At 53.4% G+C, this 20,386-nt stretch overlaps 7 protein-coding genes across 7 annotated transcripts in view; 3 read left to right on the forward strand and 4 right to left on the reverse strand.

The window, feature by feature from the left end:
* Positions 1 to 357: 357 nt before the first annotated feature.
* On the reverse strand, positions 358 to 3,016 carry PHYSODRAFT_415855 (hypothetical protein; the record flags this gene model as incomplete). The annotated part of the gene is made up of 6 exons (XM_009536139.1): positions 358 to 1,870; positions 1,936 to 2,004; positions 2,079 to 2,138; positions 2,209 to 2,274; positions 2,345 to 2,593; positions 2,658 to 3,016. Coding segments are annotated over 6 exons (2,316 nt in total), but the record flags the coding sequence as incomplete, so codon positions are not given.
* Positions 3,017 to 4,524: 1,508 nt separating this feature from the next.
* On the forward strand, positions 4,525 to 5,124 carry PHYSODRAFT_305059 (hypothetical protein; the record flags this gene model as incomplete). The annotated part of the gene is made up of 1 exon (XM_009536140.1): positions 4,525 to 5,124. The coding sequence occupies one exon, from the start codon at positions 4,525 to 4,527 to the stop codon at positions 5,122 to 5,124; it is 600 nt and encodes a 199-aa protein (XP_009534435.1).
* A 121-nt stretch (positions 5,125 to 5,245) lies between these two features.
* On the reverse strand, positions 5,246 to 8,903 carry PHYSODRAFT_263273 (hypothetical protein; the record flags this gene model as incomplete). Its single annotated transcript, XM_009536141.1, has 6 exons — positions 5,246 to 7,347; positions 7,415 to 7,860; positions 7,933 to 8,101; positions 8,170 to 8,658; positions 8,739 to 8,824; positions 8,869 to 8,903. The coding sequence occupies 6 exons, from the start codon at positions 8,901 to 8,903 to the stop codon at positions 5,246 to 5,248; spliced, it is 3,327 nt and encodes a 1,108-aa protein (XP_009534436.1).
* Positions 8,904 to 10,171: 1,268 nt separating this feature from the next.
* On the reverse strand, positions 10,172 to 10,717 carry PHYSODRAFT_288438 (hypothetical protein; the record flags this gene model as incomplete). The annotated part of the gene is made up of 1 exon (XM_009536142.1): positions 10,172 to 10,717. One exon carries the CDS (start codon positions 10,715 to 10,717, stop codon positions 10,172 to 10,174), a length of 546 nt encoding a protein of 181 aa, XP_009534437.1.
* Positions 10,718 to 12,548: 1,831 nt separating this feature from the next.
* On the forward strand, positions 12,549 to 14,015 carry PHYSODRAFT_305062 (hypothetical protein; the record flags this gene model as incomplete). Its single annotated transcript, XM_009536143.1, has 1 exon — positions 12,549 to 14,015. The coding sequence occupies one exon, from the start codon at positions 12,549 to 12,551 to the stop codon at positions 14,013 to 14,015; it is 1,467 nt and encodes a 488-aa protein (XP_009534438.1).
* A 112-nt stretch (positions 14,016 to 14,127) lies between these two features.
* On the reverse strand, positions 14,128 to 15,457 carry PHYSODRAFT_361819 (hypothetical protein). Its single transcript, XM_009536144.1, has 2 exons — positions 14,807 to 15,457; positions 14,128 to 14,734 (listed from the first exon to the last, which is right to left on the reverse strand). Exons 1-2 carry the CDS (start codon positions 15,451 to 15,453, stop codon positions 14,311 to 14,313), a joined length of 1,071 nt encoding a protein of 356 aa, XP_009534439.1. The 5' UTR covers positions 15,454 to 15,457; the 3' UTR covers positions 14,128 to 14,310.
* A 3,020-nt stretch (positions 15,458 to 18,477) lies between these two features.
* PHYSODRAFT_564170 (hypothetical protein) overlaps positions 18,478 to 20,386 on the forward strand; it is a gene marked incomplete at its 5' end in the record, with an annotated part of 5,545 nt that continues 3,636 nt past the window's right edge. The window contains 6 exons of the mRNA XM_009536145.1: positions 18,478 to 18,899; positions 18,985 to 19,233; positions 19,299 to 19,364; positions 19,441 to 19,500; positions 19,577 to 19,645; positions 19,723 to 20,296. Coding sequence (XP_009534440.1) covers positions 18,478 to 18,899; positions 18,985 to 19,233; positions 19,299 to 19,364; positions 19,441 to 19,500; positions 19,577 to 19,645; positions 19,723 to 20,296 — 1,440 coding nt within the window. The remainder of the gene's footprint in view (positions 18,900 to 18,984; positions 19,234 to 19,298; positions 19,365 to 19,440; positions 19,501 to 19,576; positions 19,646 to 19,722; positions 20,297 to 20,386) is intronic.

Below are 20,386 nucleotides of genomic sequence, written 5' to 3' on the forward strand. Positions count from 1 at the left end.
TGACACCAGCTGATCGATACAGAAAGATGAATGTAAAAGTTCCTCGAGATCCTTACGCGACGATGGGGTGTGCCTGTGACTCTGCACTGCCGAGTCTGCAGTCACAATACGAAAAGGATGGTTGTGTGTCTGCATAGGTCACTCGACGAAGAAGTGGAAAGCTCAGGGCACAGCAAACACTACTCGAGATCTGTTAGCGGATAGCCTTTGTTGGTATATTTTGTCTCAAGCTAACTGTACAGTAAAGCCTAAGCAGAGCCTCAAATTCTGTTGGTATTGTAATGTTCGACTTGACACTGGGGCTTTATGACGCATTTGCCCCGTGCCAAATAAATGCACCTTCCCTTCCGTAGTCTATAGAGAAGCAGCCATCTCCTTCTGCAGTACGCGCAGTTCGTACGCGATGACGGTGGCGGCAGGTCGCTTGGTCGGGTCTTCGACCAGACAGCGCTCTACCAGCGCCTTCATGGATGCATTACACGTGGATCGAACTTTCGGGTGTAGCTTGCCGGTTGCTACGCGGTGCAGGATCGTCATGTCCGAGAGGATCTTGCCGTTCGAGCCGCGCGTATTGCTGTACGGGATCTGGTTCGTGTCCAGCTCCGTGAGAAGAGCTCCGAAGCTGTAGATGTCAGCAGAGCAGCCGTAGTCCGTGTCGCCTCGGATCACCTCGGGCGCTAGCCAGCGACCAGTGCCCACGCCCGCAGTCATCGTGTTCTCCACGGATCGGAAGCGAGACGTGCCGAAGTCGCTCAACTTTGCCTTGAAATCCGATGACAGCAGCACGTTCTTGGACTTGAGGTCGCGGTGGACAAGTGGAGGAACGAACGAGTGCAGGTACACGAGCGCCTCGATGATGCCAATAGCGACGTCAAACTTCCTGAGTGACCAGCCGAAGGGAGTGCTGGCGTCCGCGAGATAGTGACGGAGGTCACCGCCGTCCATGTACTCGAGGAGGGCCTGGAGGTCGCTCTCGATTGTCCACGCTGCTCCGATGAACTTGACGAGATTCGGATGCTCAAAGTTGGCAATGAGCTTGATCTCCTCAACGAAGTTTGAGGTGTGCTTCTTGGTCCGACGCTCCGGACGGAGTCGTTTAGACGCCAACAACTGCGAGTTCCTGTATCGAACCAGCCAAACCGTGGCGAAGGCTCCGCTGCCGAGCTGTTCCAGGTCCTCAATGTCCTCCACACGGACCTGGACAGACAGGAGCTCAGGGTCGCTCCATACAGACAGAAACGTGCTTGGTTTCTTCCTCGGTACGGCATCCGCCGAAGACATTGGGTAGGTCGTAGCAGCTTCGACTGTTGTCGGGACGCCTGTACTGGCATCCTCCTCGGCTGATGCTGTTGGAATACCCATGGCCACTCCACTAGCGCTCATTGGGATCCCCAGAGGAACTCCAGTAGACGTCCTCAGTTGGCCAAATGACTGCTGTATCCGCTCACAATCGCTGGTTGTAGACGGAAAATGGTCGTCTGCGGTGCTGCTCAGCTTGGAGTCGATGAAAGTACTCTTTCTCTTCCTCCGGTAGACCACGAAGATGATGGCAGAGACGATCAGCGCTAAAATCCCACATATGATCCCTACGATCATGCTCGTCGATACAGAAGAACCCGCTGAAGAGGTAGATTGAGTGTCGGATCCATCCACGCCAGCAGAACTCGAAGCACTAGCTCGGTTATTCGATGTAGAAGCTCCATCGCTGAGGCACACCGTCATATTGTGTACTTTGACCTGATTCATGTCGTCGCAATCCAGATCCACTGCGAAGTCAGAGTCCGAGAGCACCAAGATCTCCAAGCTGCTCAGGAAATCGGCTTGGTCTCGCGTCAGGGATCGCGACTCGAAGGAATTGCCCGTCAGATTTCTGCGGCAGAACACAAAACATTAGATCCAGATCCAGCAGCAACACACAAAAAGCATGCTACGCACAATAAACTCAGGTGCGAGTGGCTAAATATTGCTGTGGGGATACTTGTCAGGTTGTTGTCTCCCAAGTATCTGCGTAACCATTACAGAATTGAGTTAGTTAGTTCATCTACCTTCAGTTTGCTTGTGAATGGTTCGCCACGTACAGGTACTCCAGGTTGGTAAATACTCCATTAAAACTCTCGATGCTGTTGCTCTCGAGGCTCCTGCGATGAAGAAAAAAGGTAAGAAAACAACTTATTAATACCAAAGTTCCATCCAGAACAGCGTACGCACAGCGTCGTAATGGAGTCAATCACATCCAGCGCGTCTACAGACGTAATGTAGTTGTAGTCCAGAATCCTAACAATTCAAAAACATTCTGTAAGCTGGTTGAATCACCGCCACGCCAATACACAATACACGCACTTACAGCTGCTGAAGAGACGTCAGGCCGCTCAGCTCAGCTGGGAAATCCGAGAGCAACGTATTGCTGAGCTCAACATACTCGACCGTAGACGGCAATAACGACGACAGCGATGCAATCTCATCGTCCAGGTCGATGTTCCCGAGCATTACTTTGGTCACAGCTGTCGCCGCCGAAATGAAGTCCGCGGTCAACGTGACACTCGCCACTTTGCCTTGCGGGTAGTTGACATCCGCACTTCCGCCCGACATGATACTGCACGCATAATATCCATCAGTCTACCATCCGAACCATTTGAGTACTAACGTCCTCAACGTACAATGTAGTGACTGCGGAGGACACGTCGATGGTGCTGACCGCAGTGACGTCGTCGTTGCTGGCTGACGGCCACTTGTCCGTGAAGTCCGGGTACCCGGCCAAGTCTGCCGTCGTGTAGCCTCCCATCGCCACTTCCTTCGAGCTCTTGTACCCGCCGAACTCGATCAGCACGACTAAAGTCGAGAGGTTGGCGTCAACGCTCATGCACTGGTAGGTGCAACCTCCATTGGTCACACAGTCGGAGCTTGTGCACTCGTCCGCGGAGCTGAACCCCAGGCATAAATCGTATTCCCCGCAGCCGGAACAACCCTCAGTTGTCAGTGTTGACGAACCGGCAGCGCAGTCAGCAGTGGCAACATTGACGGCATTGAGGAGGAGAGCCACAGTCAATACTAGCGGTAGACGCCGACCGGATGAAGTCGCCCCCATTGCCAACGACACCGAAAAGAGCGAAATGCGCAAATTCCAGGAGGTGATGAAGAGGAGGGCGGGCGAGTGGGGTTCGCCCATAGAAACGGGAGTCAAATCCTAGAGGCACTCGGCTGGATGGCACGAAGTGCTACGCCGTAGCCTACGGCGAGTAGCTGGACCTACTCAGGCGATACTCTACGCAAGATCAGCCTGGGCCACCTGGTCGCCGCGAAAGGATGGCGTGAATTTTGAAGCGAGGTTTGTACCTACGTCTGCGCTCTCTTGGCTCGCGACTTGGGTCACGTCTTGGTGTGGAGTCTCCAGAGCCATTGAGCCGCTACGATCTCTCCACCGCAGCGTGACACCGACCGAATTCAACGGAAGTCCTCTGATCCAGCCGCTATTACAGCGCGGACGCCGCCCGAAAGGCTGGTTGCAAGTTCGTGCTGCGTCCGGCTTCAGGATACGCGCAGCGAGAGCGCGATAACCTGGGCCACGTCACCAACTGTAAGCTACTGTACAGTAAGCTGGTTTTGCACATCCAGCGAGATGTGTCCGCAGTTGCAGCGTGAAGGGCTCAACTTGAGGTCCTCAAGTTGAGCCCTTCAAGTTGGGGACAAGCGCACAGAGCTGCATCGCCGTCGAGTGGAGTGAAGCCTGGTCCGGCCATCTCGCCAAGCCTGGTCTCTGGGCAGGTCGGAAAAAAGGAGACCCGCCCAGAGCCTTCACCAAAATATTGGGATGCTCGCGCCCAAGTCGCCGACCCTTTCACAGCTCAGCCATTGCTGCCACCAGCTACCTTTACGTGTACTGTTAGCTCCGTACAATACACAGAACAAGCTCGAGCATTATTGATCGTCGATCGGTTCCTACGAGAAATCAAGTGTGATTTCGAGGATAACTTAGTCTGCAGCAACTGCGTGTTGTCTGTGACTGAGTAATGGAGTGGTGGTTGAGGACTATGACTACTCGAAGAGACCCGAGGGTTTCTGAGAATGACTCCTGCATGCGTGCAGTTGTTGTGATTGGCTGAAGCCAATGTAGTCGGAAAGAGTCCACGGGGGTTTTACTGCTTGCGGAGCTTTCCCCTACAACAACACTTGAAAGAATAAACATATCTCAATTTGACCCACACCAAGCAAGTCGTTCCTGTTTTATGGTTAATCTACTTGTAACTGTGTTACTGAGGATTCCAAGGTGCTCCATGGGACTGAGAGTCTCGTAGTTCCCCGCTGGCCCTGCACAATGTTCACGTTGAAGTGCTTACGTATCCATCCGCATTTCATCCAATCCGCATCCTCCCCGCCCCTCATAGGTCAAAAGTCCTCGTTGTCTCATCTCCTTGAAGCTCGGGCGCTGGTTTAACGAGAGACCATCATCACTTTGAAATCTCCCCCAAGCATTGCAAGTCAAGTCAAGTCAAGTCAAGTCAAGTCAAGTCAAGTCACTTTGCCACTATGGGCTTCATCGCCGACCGCTTCGACCTGGAGAAGCAGGTGACGTTCTACCTGTCGTACCACGACAACAAGATGAACCAGTACATCCACCTGGCCTGCATCTGGCCCATCTTCGTGTCGGGGCTCATGATCCTCGCGCACACGCAGCCGCTGGCCGAGACGCCCTCCTTCGTGTCCTCGCTGCCCTACGGCGAGTACGCGGTGCTCAACTACTCGGCCGTCATGGCCGCCGTCTACATGGCCTGGTACGTCGCCCTGGACGTGTACGCGGGCTCGCTGGGCGCCGGCATCATCTCCGCGTGCTTCGTGGGCGCCAACTACTTCGTGGCCGAGGGCGCCAGCGCCCTGGGCGTGCACAGCATGCACGCGGCGCTCGCCGTCCACGCCACGGCCTGGATCCTGCAGTTTATTGGCCACGGCGTCTTCGAGCGCCGCAAACCGGCGCTGTTCGACAGCCTGGACCAGGCGCTGATCACCGCGCCCATGTTCGTGCTGCTGGAGATCCTCTTCCCGCTCGGATACCGCCCCGAGCTCTACCAGCGCGTCATGAAGCAGGTGCGCATCAACGTCAAGAACTTCCAGGCCACCAAGACGCTTTAACGCCCTGAGGACGGAGAAATAGGGGCCACAAGGCGGGTTTTCTCATCAAAAAATGTATGGTGTGCTTCGTGAAGTATCTACTATATATGCACGCTGATGCATTGTTGTTGTGATGTGAGTTTTAGGACGCGACGACGATCTCAGCCATCTCCGTGAGGCTCTTAGCGATGCCCTCGGCGCCGCTGACGAGGCAGTTGAGCAGCAGTAGCTCCTCCATCGACACCTTCTCGTACCGACGATCCTCCAGCAGCCACTCGACGTACGCAGTCTTCATCTGAGCAGCGATGTCGCTGGTGGAGAAGTCCTCCACGTTCAGCACGTCGTGCTCTCGGCACATGGGAGTGGACGACGCAGCGGAAGACTGAGAAGGTTTGCGGCCTCTCTCAACGGACGAAGCCTGTGACGAGCGTCGATATCCTTCATTCGAGGGCATTGGAGCCCTAGAGGTGTTCACCTTGGCGTCCAATGCATTAATCGCTTCGGCAGTGAGCGGGGCCTTCAGGTGAGTGCCGTCACTAGGGTGAATAGCTCCGGACTCACCCTCTGCGCCCTTGGGAGCGTCGCTCTCGCTCTCTTCACCATCCACACCGTCCTCGTTGATGCAAGGTAGTGCGTTCTCCCGTCTCGCTAGAAGCGCTGGAGCTTTAGGCTTTCGTCGGGTGTACACTTCAACTTCCAGCTTGAGGCCGTTCTCTAGCGCCTCCATAAACTCCTCGAACGAGACTTTGCCGCTTCGGTCCTTATCCACGACGCGCATGAACTCCTCGACGTACTTGTGGATCTCACCTTGCTTCACAGCTCCAGACTGGGTGAAGATGGTCTCCAACATGTCCGCGACCTCATCGGCGTCGATCTCGCCGCTGCAGTCTTTGTCAGCGAGACGGAAGGCCTCCTTCATCTGCATGAAGATGGCGGTTTGGTCCGGGTCCGAGTACAGGAAGGCGTCGCCGAACAGCATCTCCAGTGTGTTGAACGAGTCCTTCGCCGCGGTCTGGAATTGGCTGGCTGCGGCCTGCCACTTTGCATGGATGCTCCTGTCCGACGAAGGCCTCGCAGCAGTGAGGCTGTCTCGGATGTCGATGCTGTTGAGGTGAACTCGGTTGTGTTCAACACGGTAGTTGAACCAGCGCAGGAGCTTGTAGAGGAGCGTGTTGTTGTTCAGCAGCCGACGCGAGCTCTCGAGAACCTTCTCGTACTTCCGGACCGAGAACACCGGACGCCATAGCAGCGGCTCCGCTTGTGCCTCTCGTAGCAGAGTGATCTGAGCCAAATGCTTCGCAGGGATCTTCACCTGCAGGATCTCGCGCAAGTGCTCCATTGTATCGGCGTCCATGGTGCTGGAGCTGCTCAAGTGGTGACCGAATAGGACTTCGAATGCCTCCAGCTGCAGCTTGAGCGTCTTCTGGATGTTTCGTCGCAGCAAGTTGGTGGCGCTCTTGGGACACAGTAGCAGCTCCACGAGAATGAAGAGTACAATACCCACAGAAGTTTGAGCGAGACTCGAGTACGAGCTGATCGCGATGGAGGAAGCGTTGTCCGCAGCATTTGAGTAACACAAGTCCGACTGACGCATCAAAATGCCCGTCGACACGAAGGCCGAGACCAAGCCAGCGTACGAACTGTAGCCGCCCACGTAGCACACGTACATCGAGATGGCGATCCACACGAACAACACGATGTCCGAAAGCACGACGTTGAGATACTGCGGGTCGCAGATCTGAGCAATGAAGAACTGGAAGACCGAAGGCACCACACTGCCGGCCACGACGCCGCCAACTCGATTCACTGTCGCGCTGAAGCTCCCTCCCAGGTAGTTTCCAAGCACATACGCAACCGTGCTAGGGACAGTGGCGTTGAAGCCGTAGACGTATACGGACAGGAAGATACCCAGCACAATGGCAATGGATCCCCGCATCGCTGAAAGCATAGCGTGGCTATCGGTGTAGTGCTTGGGCTGGAAGAATTTCCTGATCGAGGCCAAGATGAACGACCGGATTCGGTGCGCATCCGTGTAGTTCTTCTTGTTGTGGATATCCTGGAAGTCGATCATCGTGCTGCAGAAGGAGTTGAGCGAGAACAGGAAGAGATTGAGTGGCACATTGCCTGCCATTTCTTCCAGCGTGACTGGATGCGTGCGCAGCGTGCGGTTCTGTGTGGAGCGGTACCGGTGGAGCGTTGTCTCCATCTGCGCCTCTAGCCGGGGAATCGACTGAAGCTTTACCTCTGCAATTGGTCACACTATGGATTAGTTCAACGCGCGGATCACTATTCATTGTTGTTGGTGACTTACCACGGGAGGCTGACTGCACTTCACGCGCAATCTCATTGAGTAGATCACCGGAGCGCGTCTGGATAACGTAGATCTCACGCTGGAGCACCTTCATGTACGTGAAGTGGAGGTGCTCGTATTTCTCGAGCTGCATGGCATAGCTGAGCGTGCGCAGATCCGAGATCAGCGACCCGACCAGCTTCACGTAGTTGAACATGATGGGTCGGTGGAATCGCAGCGTGTAGTGGAAGCCAAAGGACTGCTCCCACCACGCATCTGTTAGCAAAGCGTTCATACGGCGGTGGCGGCCTGCGGCGGCGTCGAACTTGCGCTGGAGCTTGAGTTTCAGGAAGTTCATGTGGTCCATGTTCTTGTTCTTGAAGCAGTACGAGTCCACGATGATGTTCAGCAAGTCGAGAATGTCCTCAGCTGCGCCCTTGGTTTCCTTGCGCAGTCGATTAATCGCACTGCATTTCAAGTAGCAACACCGTCAGCTTGCAAGGCTTCGCAAAACATTGCCCAAGTCCAGAGATGCTTACAAGATTGGGTAGGGAACGAACATGATGCCGAGCGAAACGAGCGAGCCAACGATGCCCACTAAGAAGTACACTTCCAGGTTGCGCAAGATATTGGCTGTGTCAAAACTCGAGTCATCGGACGTTTTGAGCCCCGAGCCGACAGGGTTTGCCGGGTTAATGATCGTAAGAACTGACAAAAGTGACAAGATTAGTTAGAATTCCGATCAACAGAACCACTAATTCAAAGGCAAGACTTACTGAAGTAGAGGTTGTTGGCCACTGCAAACTTCTTGGTTGTCGCGGCGAACGGACAAACGAGGACCACCACTGTGAAGATTATCATCCAGGGCAGCGTCGTGTAAAAGTTGTGAAGATTCACCCAGTAGGTGCTGGATGAAAACGCCTGCTTGATCTCGATGTAGCCTTCGTACGGATCCTCGGCGTTTATGTCTTGGGTGTGAACGTCCATGCAGGCAAAAATCACGATACTGTAGACCAGTGCCATGCCCACACCAAGGAAGGCTTGCCAAGCGATCATGAGCGTGCTGCCGATGTTCTTCCCCGTCGTGAACAGAACAGCAATGGCGCAGTAGCTCAAACCGCCGAGATAGTACCACGAAGGGAACAACACCCACTTTTTGCCCTCATCCGAAGGATCGTAGTCGGACACTCGAGTCTGGATGCAGGAAGCAATCAAAACTCCACAGGCGACTCGAAGTGACATTTGAGTGTTGAACCGGAACTCCGCTGTGAGAGAGAGTCCAAAAGGTTAGCTCCTTCTGAGTCCGAATTATTGGTGCAGTACATACTACAAATGCAAGCCTTACATGAAAAGCGCTGCTGCTCCAACGAGGACTTGCGGCCTCCTTCGAAGTCGATTCGTAGCTTGGCTGCCTTGTCGGCGAAGTCGTCGCTACAGACACTACCAGCAGTTCCTTTACGCTGAGGTCGACGTACGAGGGAGTTCGACCCGCGGTGGCTTGCGCTCTCATGGTCGGATGCATCTCCACCAGAGTGCAATGGCACCGTCAAGTCACTGCAAATAAACTGTTAGTGCATGCATGCTGAGGCTGTGTTCTGGCCGAAAGAGCCATACCTGTTAGCGGTATTTCGCGGTTGAAGTCGACCCACCATCGTCTTCAGACAGCGATTGGTTTTACCACCCCTTCTCTCCCCGTGCCAACAAAGGCTTCTCCTACTCTGCTAGAAACTTGTGAACTGGAAGCGCTTTCGCCGCTAGAGCGGACTCCCAGGCCAGGCGAGTAGCCAGTGGTCGTTTCAATATTCGCCTGAAGGTTTCGCGAGCGCAGGCGTCAGGAAACGAAATCGCAACGAGCCCCACACACTCATACGCCGCAACATGAGGGCCCTCCATTCATCCGCTAGAAGCCTGCAGGGTCCGTTGGTCACTTGAAGGTTTCCAGCGCAATCGGTCCGGCTGCAAAGTCGACGCAATATTTCGCGCCGCAAATAGGCGCAACGGCCACACAACGCATTACTTCTTCTGCATGGGTGCGCAGGGGGTTTCTCGACTAGCGTTACGGCAACGAATGCACCTTGAACACTGTTGAAGCACACACACTGTGCCGGTGCTACAGCAACGGGCGTTGCCGTTGAAGGTGTGCCCCCCCCCCCCGTGTGTGGCGGCTGGGTGCTGCCGACACAAAGAAGCTGGCGATATCATCATTCATTTTTTTTTAAAAAATGGAAAACACTTGTGCCAAGAAGGAGGGATACAATACCGCACAGTGGAGTTATTTTTCTCCCTGTACTCCACAAATATCAGTAATCGGCATGGAGACCTAAGGCAAAGTAGGAATTTTGTTTGAAATCCGCGAAAGAAATCTATACCTTTTTTACTATGCGTGTCAGTAGGCAAAATGCTTACGTGGTGGATGCCGGATGCTACACAGCCCCCTTGATAGAGCCATTTACGGCAATTTTTCAAGCTCCTCGAAAACGTCCTTCTGATTCTTGTAGTACGCTTTGTACTGCCTCGCAATTGAAGCCTCCTGTTTGGTGTACTTGGTGCTGAATACCGCCCCGACGATCTTCTTTGGCTTGTATCCGATCTCCATCCAACGGTCGAACTGGAACCCCTGCAACTGCAATGCCATCGTTTTCGCACCCTTGATTTTTTTCGCAGCTTCGAGGGCCCGAGCCACGATGGCGTCATCGTATTTGGTCGACGTTATGATAGTGTTCATCAGCGTCGTTTGCTGCCGGGGATTGTTGTGGTTCCACACATTCACGTAATCCACTAGTATTCCCAGAGCCGGGTTGGTAGCGCATCCTCGTCGAGCTTTAGCACCTTGAGTAGCTCAGCCGGGGATTCGTTCGCAGAGGACCACCTCCGAATAAGCTCTTTTCTTAATGAGTTCGCCAACGACTCCGTACTGGCATACCTCGCTCCACGCCCAATAATCTTTGCGGCAGTGGCTTGATCGTAGTTCCAAATCAACGTTTCAAATATCGAGACTTTGTTCTCTGGTTTGAGCTTGTTCATCTTCTCCACATCGGCCACCCACTCCTTCATGATCGGATTGGCGAGGAGATCTTCCACTCCATCGTCCAGCTTCAGTACCTTGAACACTTCGTCTGCGTGCTTACTCAAATCAACAGCTCCCCTCTCCTCGCTGTCTTCATCGTCGAGCTCATCCGCTGTGTCGATACCCCTCAGTCTTCTGTTGGCGGCTGCGCCAACTTCATCTCTCTCCCCCACAGTCGTGGACATCGACGTAGCATCCGCGCTACATACAGCAATAGCAGCGGCAGCAGCGAATAGCAGAACGCAACGAAGCCTCATGGCGAGTTGGTCTGCCGCGAAAACTTGAGATGTGGCGGCTAGGATGCAAATTGCAAAGTGAACTGCTCTGAGGTTTGAGCAAAAGCCTCTTTCATGCCGAGATGAATCCCTTGAGTCTACGGAATCCGTAGTACGGATGTAGGGAACGTGTTGTTGTGACTTGTGACGCACCGGATGCTTATCACTGGAAGGGGAATGACTTTGCTCTTGCATGAGACGGAAACCATGGGCATCCAAGTCGAGTTATCTGGTATCGTCTTGCTGCGCTATACTAATACTAGTGTACACTACTGTATTATACGTATGTGTTGGTTCTGGTGCAGCGGCTGTTACGGACAGCACGCACAATACCTCTCCTCCATCCCAGAGCGATTTGGCCAGTCGGTGTGCGTGGTGGCCACTGGTGCTAAGCCGACTTGAAATCCGAACGACGTATTGACTACTTCTACTTGTAACTACAGGACAACTTGTTTCGGACGAGTCCAGGACGAGTAACCTGATTCGCTGAAGAATACGATACTCTGCAGGCACCTGCAGGTTCAATGGTGGAGGAGTTTGAAAACTTGCGGCGTACGCATATGCATGCATGTATGCAGTCTCCATGATGACTATTTTAAACCGGATTATGCGTCAAGTGCACCGGAAAAGGATAATTTGTGGAAGTCACTCAAATCTAAAAGAACCGCTACAGATAGAAAGGATAAAGCAAAGGGTCCAAGCGAAAGTTATAGACTCCAAAGCGCATTTTAAAATATATATGTATATATAATAGGACTTTTGCTCCTACGTAAGGTGTCATAAAAGTTAGTACCGAGGACAGTAAAACCTGGTACAAACAAAACTGAACTGAGCGAATGGCTTGCGAAGGTAGGCCGACAAGTCAGCGCCTTCAGTACCGTTATAGCTGTAGCACATGTACGTAACTCCACGCTCAGCACGGTGACCTGGTTGCGGTGCTGCCTGAGGCTCCGCCTGTACGAGTGTGGCCGAACTAGGTATGCATTGGCCACAGATGCTTTCAGGCGCACTGGCCTAATCTAGTCCTACGAAGGACTCGTTAGCCCTACGAAGGTCCAAATGGCCAGCTTAACTTGGCCATTCGGGCCTTGTTTCCAAAAAGGTACCCTTTAGATGAAGACGGAGCTCCTACGTAGGACTTTCGTAATTCGATGCAAGACCAACAGCAAATCCTAGGTTGAGCCCTACCCCCTCCTTCTCAAGACCACCTTTTTGAGGTCAGATTGGCCAAAGTTTTGGAAAGGCACAATACGTAGGACCTCAAATCGGAGAGCGTTTTGGCAGAAAGGCACAATATTAATACACCGCATCCATTTTCTGTCCAAACTAATCGCAGGCTGTGGATGATCCACTGGATCTGTATTCGCGGATATCCGGACGGAATCGATAACAGCTCTACACGAAGATCACTTATCGTGGACGCTTGTGACTCACAGACGGCGAGTCTAGGATGGCAATACTTTGATACGTCCCTGTATTTGGAGAAAACCTCTGGAGCCTACCATAGTACCAGTGGTACCACGCCTGCGTGTACTTAGCACAATTTCGCTGTAAGCGGCAAGAGTACATGTTGTGAATGTCGTTCAAAGGCCTAACTCCCAAGCGCTAGCGTGTTAATGAAGTTTAGCGTATTTTTCACGTAAGACGATCGCGGCAGCATCGCCACACTCTTCAACAGAGGATGTTACCGACTGTAAGCTTAGTTTTGCTGACTTGAACAGTAATAATCCTCTCATATGTCATATCTACCACCTCTGATAGGCGATAATTGTGTTCCACACACCATTTCATTGCACTTCCAAGCAGTGCAAGAATGGACGAGGACGACGTCTACGCCTCCATCTTGGCGCGGGTGGGGCGCCCGGAGCTGGACAGGCAGCTGCACACAGTGCTGCGCAAAGAGTACAGGTCCATTGGGCGCCAGGTCGATCGCGTGTCGTCGTCTCTAGCCGCCGCGCGGCAGCTGCAATCGGCGGCGGAGTTCCTGAGACCGAGCGGCGACTGGCAGCCCAAGACGCTGCAGGCGCAGCTGAAGAGCATCGAACAGCTGCAGAGCAGTCTGGAGACGGCTCTGAACGAGATAGAGAGGAGGACGAAGAAGAAGAAGAAGAAGAGACAGAGGAAGCGAATTGCAGAAAGAGAAGAAGACTCGGAGCGTAAGACGAAAGCGATGGAGAAGGAGAAACTTCGGGATAGAGAAGCCATCGTTTTGGATGATGATGACGACGAGGAAGCCGATGAATTGGCCATTGTGGAGAATAATGCAAGTGCAAATGCAGAGGAGGACTCTGGAGTGGAGTTCTTGCAGGTGGTGACGCCTGCGGACAGGGCCGCGGATGTGAGGACGGGAGACGCTGAATGCGAGGAGAATGACGCTGTGACGGTTGAGAAGCGTTGCAGACCAGTCGATGTGATTGAGGTGGAAGAAGATGCTTGTGAAGTGGAGATTTTAGAGGTGGAAACGAACGACGAGGGGATAGAGGAAGGTGGTGGACTAGAGTGTGTGGGAGATGAAGGTGGTGGTGTAGAGTGTGTGGAAGATGAGGGTGCGGTATTAGAATGCAGTCCCGAAGGCAGCGACGGAAATGGAGAGACAAACGAAGAGGTAGAAGCATTGCCGAGCGGATTGATGAGAAGATCGCGCGACGAGGCCGTCCGGGTGAAGGAGGAAGTAATAGACCAGCAAGCAATTTTGAAAGTCGACCGACAAGAGGCGTGCGAGGGTGCATCAGTGGATGGATCGGAAACGGAGTCCCCGATGGAGCTGGAAGTTCCAGAGTCGTCTGAGGAGTCGGCAGTGGAGTTGGAGATGTCGGATTCAGAACAATTGGCGATGGAGTTGGAGGTGTTTGATTCCGATTCCGATAATGACGACGATTTCTCGCTGTGTCGGGAGTTGGTGGATAAACTTCAGAACGAAAGCGATGCCACCCACCAGTTGGTTGTGTTTCCACAAACTGTAGCAGTACTGCGCTCGTACCTGCTCGACCGCAAACACCTTGAAGTGGACGAATATTTATATGCGCACAAGACCTTCACTGACGGGGAGTTGACGGAAATGGGATGTGCTATCGAGACAATCGCCTCTGTGGGCATGGATCTGCCGAGACAACCACGAGTCAAGATGGCACTGAACGACTTACTTACGCTTGTTGAACAGCTTGAGCACACGCTGGGCGAGCTGCCAACATGTTTGGATCCGTACGTTTGTGTAGTTTTTTGGGCTGTTGGGGTTTCAGTTGCTGACGATGTTTCTGTTTGTTTGTGCGCAGGATTGTAGAGAAGTTGTCGAGTTATTTCTCGCTTACTGTAAAGAAGAAGTCACCTGAAGCAGAGCGGTAAACATTGAGTGTTATGTAAGCTGCTAGATAAACATACTGTACACTTGAAGTATATATGTCCAGCAGTATTGCCACTCAATTAAAGCGCAGTTGTGTCTAAGGTAACTTGCTCGGCTAAGCGTGTTGATTAGTTATGCTCGGGTTGCTTCTAAGATCTATAATACGTAACACTAGCTGTCCACGGAGTACGAGTTCCCGGGCTGCAGAAGCAGACCAGAAGACTCACCCCTCCACTTATTTGGACTTGTGTACCACCACGCGGATGTTCTTGCCGTTGAACGGGTACCCATCCATCCGCAGCGCCAGCGTCATGCCCTCCAGCGCAGCAAAGCGGACGACCGCAACACCCACCGTGCTGCCGTCAGGCATCGTAGGCATCTGCACCGACACGACCGCGCCGGCAATGCCAAAGTACGACGCCACATCGGCCTCCTTGGTCGTGCCCCACGGCAGGTCCGACACAAAGACCTCGTACGTGGCGTCACTACCCGCCGCCTCAGCCGCCGCGACAGCCGCAGCCGTGCGCTCCACCTTGACCAAAAAGTCCGAGTCGGGGGTCGTCTCCACACGCTGCCTCTTCACACGAGGCTCCTCCACCTCCACGCCGTTCTGCGACGCATACGCCGCCCGCTTCTTGGTCAACAGACCGCTTGACGTCCTAAATAATAATAAAGCATCCCGTAAATAAAAAAATATCCACATGACCAACCACGTACAATAGCCAACGCACCTGATATACTCGTCAATGTCGGCATGCACGCCCGCCAGCTTCTTGAGCACCTTGTCCATCTTCTCGAGCGTGGACTGGTTCGTCAGCGGACTCAATAACACGGCCGAGATGAGGTGGTCCAGCACCAGCACCAACTCATTGCGCAGCGCCTTGTCGGGGCCGGCAAAGGCGTCGTCGCTGATGATGCCCGCCACCGTCTCCACGTCCGCGAAGTTCTTGTCGATCCACGCGTCGCTGCGCTTGCGCGTGATGCGGTGCTGGATCTTGGCCAGCAGCTTGGCCACGCGCTCGCGGCTCTGCTGCTCGCTCTGCTTCCGCTTGTCCTGGGCCGGCTCACTGGCGTCGTCGGCGGCGGCGGGCGGCGCCTGCGCCTGCAGCTGGCGCTGCTCGTCCACGAAGCCCTTGAGGTCGGCGCTGAAGGCCGCGTACTTGCGCTTGATCTCGGCGCACGTGGCCGCGTTCTCGCGGCTCAGCGGCACGTCCAGCTTGGCCACGGCCTGCTGCACCTTGAGCGCCTGCTCCACGCTCTCCAGACACGTCTGCATGCGCGCCTGCAGGTGGCGGAGCTCGTCCTCGATGGCCGACGAGCAGTACGAGCGCAGCGCGTCGCCGCCCACGCGCGCCAGGATGCGCTCGAACCCACTCATGGTTGCTGTGCACTATGTATGACTGGAAGTGGTGGAAGTAGCGCAGGTGTACCCAGGAAAGGGTACAGTAGAAGACGCATTGTGATTGGCGGAGGGTTTGCACCAATGAGACGGAAGCTGCAGTTTAGGGGCTGGTTGAGTTCTTGGTGTTTGGTGTCGGTGTTGGGGAGGCATGACATAAACATGCAACACGGTTTGATCTGATTGGTTGAAATGATTTTCAATGGTGTTAACCGCGACACGACTCCCGGAGTCGTGTTGGGGCCAACACCAACAGAAAGGACAGGCATCCCACACAAAATTAATGGATTTCTGAAAAGCCAGAAATGGCGCGGCCGCTAGGAACGAGATCGAGTGAGCGCATGGGGCCCGGTAAACACGTAGAACGGTAGCGGGGCGGCTAGTGCAGGGGCTTCTGTACACGAGCTTGTGGTTGTTTGTCTTGTTTGGGGGCCCAGAGGTGCTGCCATCACTTCCTAAAATATCACCCGAAATACTCAGAATGAGCTGCTTTCCCAAAAACAGGGACACGGACGAGCTAACCAATCAGGTAGGGGTAGGAGGGAGTCAAAGGCACACAGTGTGCCACACACCAGACACCAAACACCAAGAACTCAACCAGCCCCTTATAGGACGGTCATGACCATCGTGTCGTGCTGCCGGTCGGTCACCTGGTGTTGTGTCTGTAGGACTGCGGCAGCGAGCACCTGCGGACACTTTGGTGCTGTGATGGAGAATAGAACGGCGAATGTAGAGACACTGATGGCACTTTGAGATAATACCTAGCAACTTGCAATAGTCTACTTAAGGCCCGTTCTCAACCGGCCGCATGCGGCCGCACCGCATCGCACAGTTTTGTACAATGCGGCTGCATGCGGCCGCATCGGTTGAGAACGCTCGTGCGGCCGCGCCCTACCCGCATGAGCTTCCAGATGACATCGGCCAATTCGAACTCAAGCATACCAAAAGCAGCAACGCGAAGTATGATGAGTTTTGCCGAAGACTCGTATTTCTCGATGCTAGCTCATACACCAACTGAAAACAATATATGAACAAGTACTTGTACGCCTGTAGTGGATTAATGCTAAATAGAACTTGTTGTGTTTCTGCATATTGCAAACATCTTCAGCAAAAACCTGGCGCAGACAACAATAAGGAAAGCGATACAAAAAGATCTACTACGCTGGTCAACCAGCAGTGTGAAGAAAAACCGTCCACCTACAGCGATATGGTGGAGCTACTCAATGAGTGGATCGTCAACTTATGCTACAGAAGCTACTTGTAAGTTAACCCCACCAGTATAATGAAGAAATATAAGTGCGTAATCTTTTGCTGCACAAAGCAAAATAGTTTCCTTTAGCGTAGAGCGCGTGTAGCTTCAAAATCGATGGCCGATTTAGAAATTTTTAACGAGTTTCCGTTTCATTACAGTTTTTGTGAGTTGCCTTGCATTCTTGCTGTTTGGTTTTAATCTACTGGTACGTCGGATACGTATTCGACATACTCACATTTTATTTTAGTGCTAAACCTCTGTTGACTCAAATAAAAAGCTCTACTGATGCCACCTAACCGTGCCTTTCGCCTCAGCACGCCTTCGCCGATATCGTGCGGGCATGGAGGTATACGTTAGCTCGCTTGAAAGCCCAAACATCATGGTTGGCTGTGGATATGGGCTGTTTGTCATCATAAATCAAGTAAAGTTAGCAAGGTCTCGAATGCATAACAACAATCATCTCCATAGGCACTACAGCCGAATTGTTTGGCCCCTATATATGGTATGCACGTGCTGGTAACTGTCGGCAGCAGTCGCAGCTTTAGTTTTTGTCTCACGGTACACGATAACATTTAACTCTCACGCACACGACTCCGTCAACCGATGCATGTTATGACTACATGCATATTGGCTGATACATAACTTCCACTCGTAGGGCGATACGCTAGTGTATGTTGATCTACGCCTGCTAAAGAGCAGGTAGACGTAGTACACGCTTCCCGGCGGTGGGGGTTCTACATCTAAAGGTAGTTTCCACTACCTGCAACATGTATCTACTTCGAAATAGATGTAACATTACACGTTCTGTACGATGCACTCAATAATAACACGAAATCGTGTACATGTAGGCCAGATAGAGTAGCGGCCCCCCTTTGTGTTGGCGTCCGCTAGCACCAGCGGCCCGAACACCTCGAGTAGAAGCTAAAATACAAGGTTGACTTCTTTGGCAGTCAAGGAGTCAAATTGACGTCTTGTCAGCTGTTGTCTGATAGGGTACTGTACCAGCAGGTGAGTCAATAAGAGCACTCTGATTGGTGCTACGGCGTGCAACCCCTACTCACTCTCGTGCGGCGACTTCGCCGCATGCGGCCAACTCGCCGCATGAGCGCCTATTTTTGCATGCGGCCGCATGCGACCACCTACCCCACTAACCAATCACAAGTCCTTATTTCGGCTCATGCGGCCGCATGCGGCGAGGAATTCCGGTTGAGAACGGGCCTAAGTATCCTACAGAACAACTAACTTGCAGTCGGTCCGGAGTGTTACAGCACGTGATCAGGTAGGTGACTGCGACGGCGGAAGAGTTGGCGCTGAACCCCATCCGATAGGAACGGACACGGCACGTTGGACGCGTCCAGCAGAGTGAGTTTTCTACAGTCAGCAAACGACTAACAGAACCGCTCCAAGCTGATGATTCCGACGGCACCAGCCCAGCCCTTCCTCCGCCAAAGCACGACGAGTTCAGCCAACTGCTCTGCTGATTGATCACCACTCGCCAGTCACCAGACGGCGAGGGCAGCCTCAAACTGGGGCTGGGTTTCAGGCGCCACTTGGTGCGCGTTCCAGCTGCACCTTCGTCAGTCGACTCTCTTCTACCCCTGAATAATATTCAGTGAATATCGCGGCACGGTTGGGGCTGGCCTCTCTCTTGCCCTGACCGACTCTCCTCTCCATGGTCTCCACTCTCAGAAGCATTCATTCGAGCCCCCGCTCAATGCGAAGGAAGCTTCACACTTCTCTGCGTTCGGAACATGGCGGCGCGTCCATTAGCGCGTCTATCGGCTCTGTGGCTAGTGAGCTGCGCCGTCCACTGTGACGTCGTGGCCGCCACGTGCGCCGCTGGGTCCACGACGCTCACGACCGAGGACTGCTCGGGCTGCGGCGACTACGACTTGTGTCTCGGCTTCACGGACGCCTCGAGCTGCTCGGGCTCCAACTGCGAGACGGCCGGCGCCTGCACCTACGAGTGTCTGAGCGTGGACAAGAGCGCGGAGGAGCTGGTGGTGCTGGTGCAGTTCGGCACGTATAAGAGCGAGCAGGAGCTGGCGGCGGGGGGCTACACCGAGTCCGACTTGGCGGGCTTCCCCGACCAGACGAGCGACTGGCCGTCCGTCTCCAACAACCAGGTCACGGCGCTGGGCAAGATCAGCGTGTCCTCTGCAGTCACGACGTTGTGAGTCGGTCTCGAGGGGGTATTTCATTTTGGTTGGTAGAGTTAGTTCATCTGACAGTGCTGGCGGTGTGTGGTGGTTTGCTAGTATTGTGTCGGGCGGGAGCGCGGCGGTGGAGTACCCCAAGGGCAAGGTCTCGAGTATAATTCTGTCGGCGAATGTCATTTCGGCCGCGACGTCCGTGACCAAGGTGGGGCTCCAGAACCTGGGACTGGCCAACCAGATCGACACCATTTCGGCGTTTATCCCGTCGTCGATTGAGAGTCTGGACCTTAGCAATACGCTACTTACCGAGTTTCCCACAGCGCTGAGCACGTTGCAAGTGCTCAAGGAGCTGTAAGTTATTATTCGGAGAAAGGTGCTGTCATGTTGCTATTAACTGTTGCTACTTGTTTGTTTAGAGTTCTGGATAACAACTACATGACGACGGTGGATTCCATTGAAGGCGTTGACTCCATCACTTCCTTGTAAGGAACACTTTGTGCTTGGCTTTTTGTAGGACAAAATATTTAACTTTCGACTGTGCCCTTGCCCTCGTCACAGGAGCATGCAGAACAACGACATCGATAATTTTACCGCCGTCTTCTCCAAGCTGGAAAAATTGTACGTGCTGCTGTCGTCTAGTTACCCAGGTAAAGTAGGTCCGAGCTTACAAATTATGTTACTCATGTTGACGCAGGTACCTTGGAGGCAATAATTTGACGAGCATCCCCAGCGCCATCTACAGCTATTCCAACCTGAAAAAGCTGTACGTGCACTTGAATAACGTAGCTCAATGTCAATGCTATAACGATGTCTCACACGCTGTTTGTGATGCATACGCAGAAACCTGACTGGCAATCCGCTCTCATCGCGAGGTTTTACAAACGATCAGGCTGAATTCTTGAACAGTTTGGAGACGTTGGGACTATCTGAGTCCGACTTTAGCGCCGACGTGGATTGTGACGACACGTACCAAACGAAGATTGGAGACGCCACCGTGTGCATTACCGATGGAGTACCAACTACTACTGACACTACGAGTGCTACAGCCAGCGGTGCGACGACCACGTCAGGCTCGGACGGATCAGAAACAAAGACAGCGAGCACATCGTCATCTTCGTCGTCTACCAGCTTGATCGTTGGGATCGTTTGTGGAGTGTTGGTGGCGGCATTTGCAGCGTTCCTCTTCATCATCCACCGGAGGAAAGAGGAAAAGAAGATCGAGTGCTCAATAGCAAGCGATACCGTCGGATACAGCAGCGACCACTTCTCGTCTACAGACAATTGGCACCAGCAGCTACAGTCACGTGGACGATTCACTTTCGATGACGTTGATGTGATCATTCCGAGGGGCTCCAGCGATGTTTCTTTGGGGGTTCCGACTATGACTCACGAGAACGAAGTAATCACTGAAGAAGTACCAGGGGCCGGCACTGCCGTTTCCAGTATTCCTTCGTTTGTATCAACAGAGGAGGCCGGCTCGAAGGAAAAGCCGCAGAGATTTATG

This window comes from Phytophthora sojae (assembly GCF_000149755.1).
Source record: "Phytophthora sojae unplaced genomic scaffold PHYSOscaffold_9, whole genome shotgun sequence".
Lineage (NCBI taxonomy): Eukaryota > Oomycota > Peronosporomycetes > Peronosporales > Peronosporaceae > Phytophthora > Phytophthora sojae.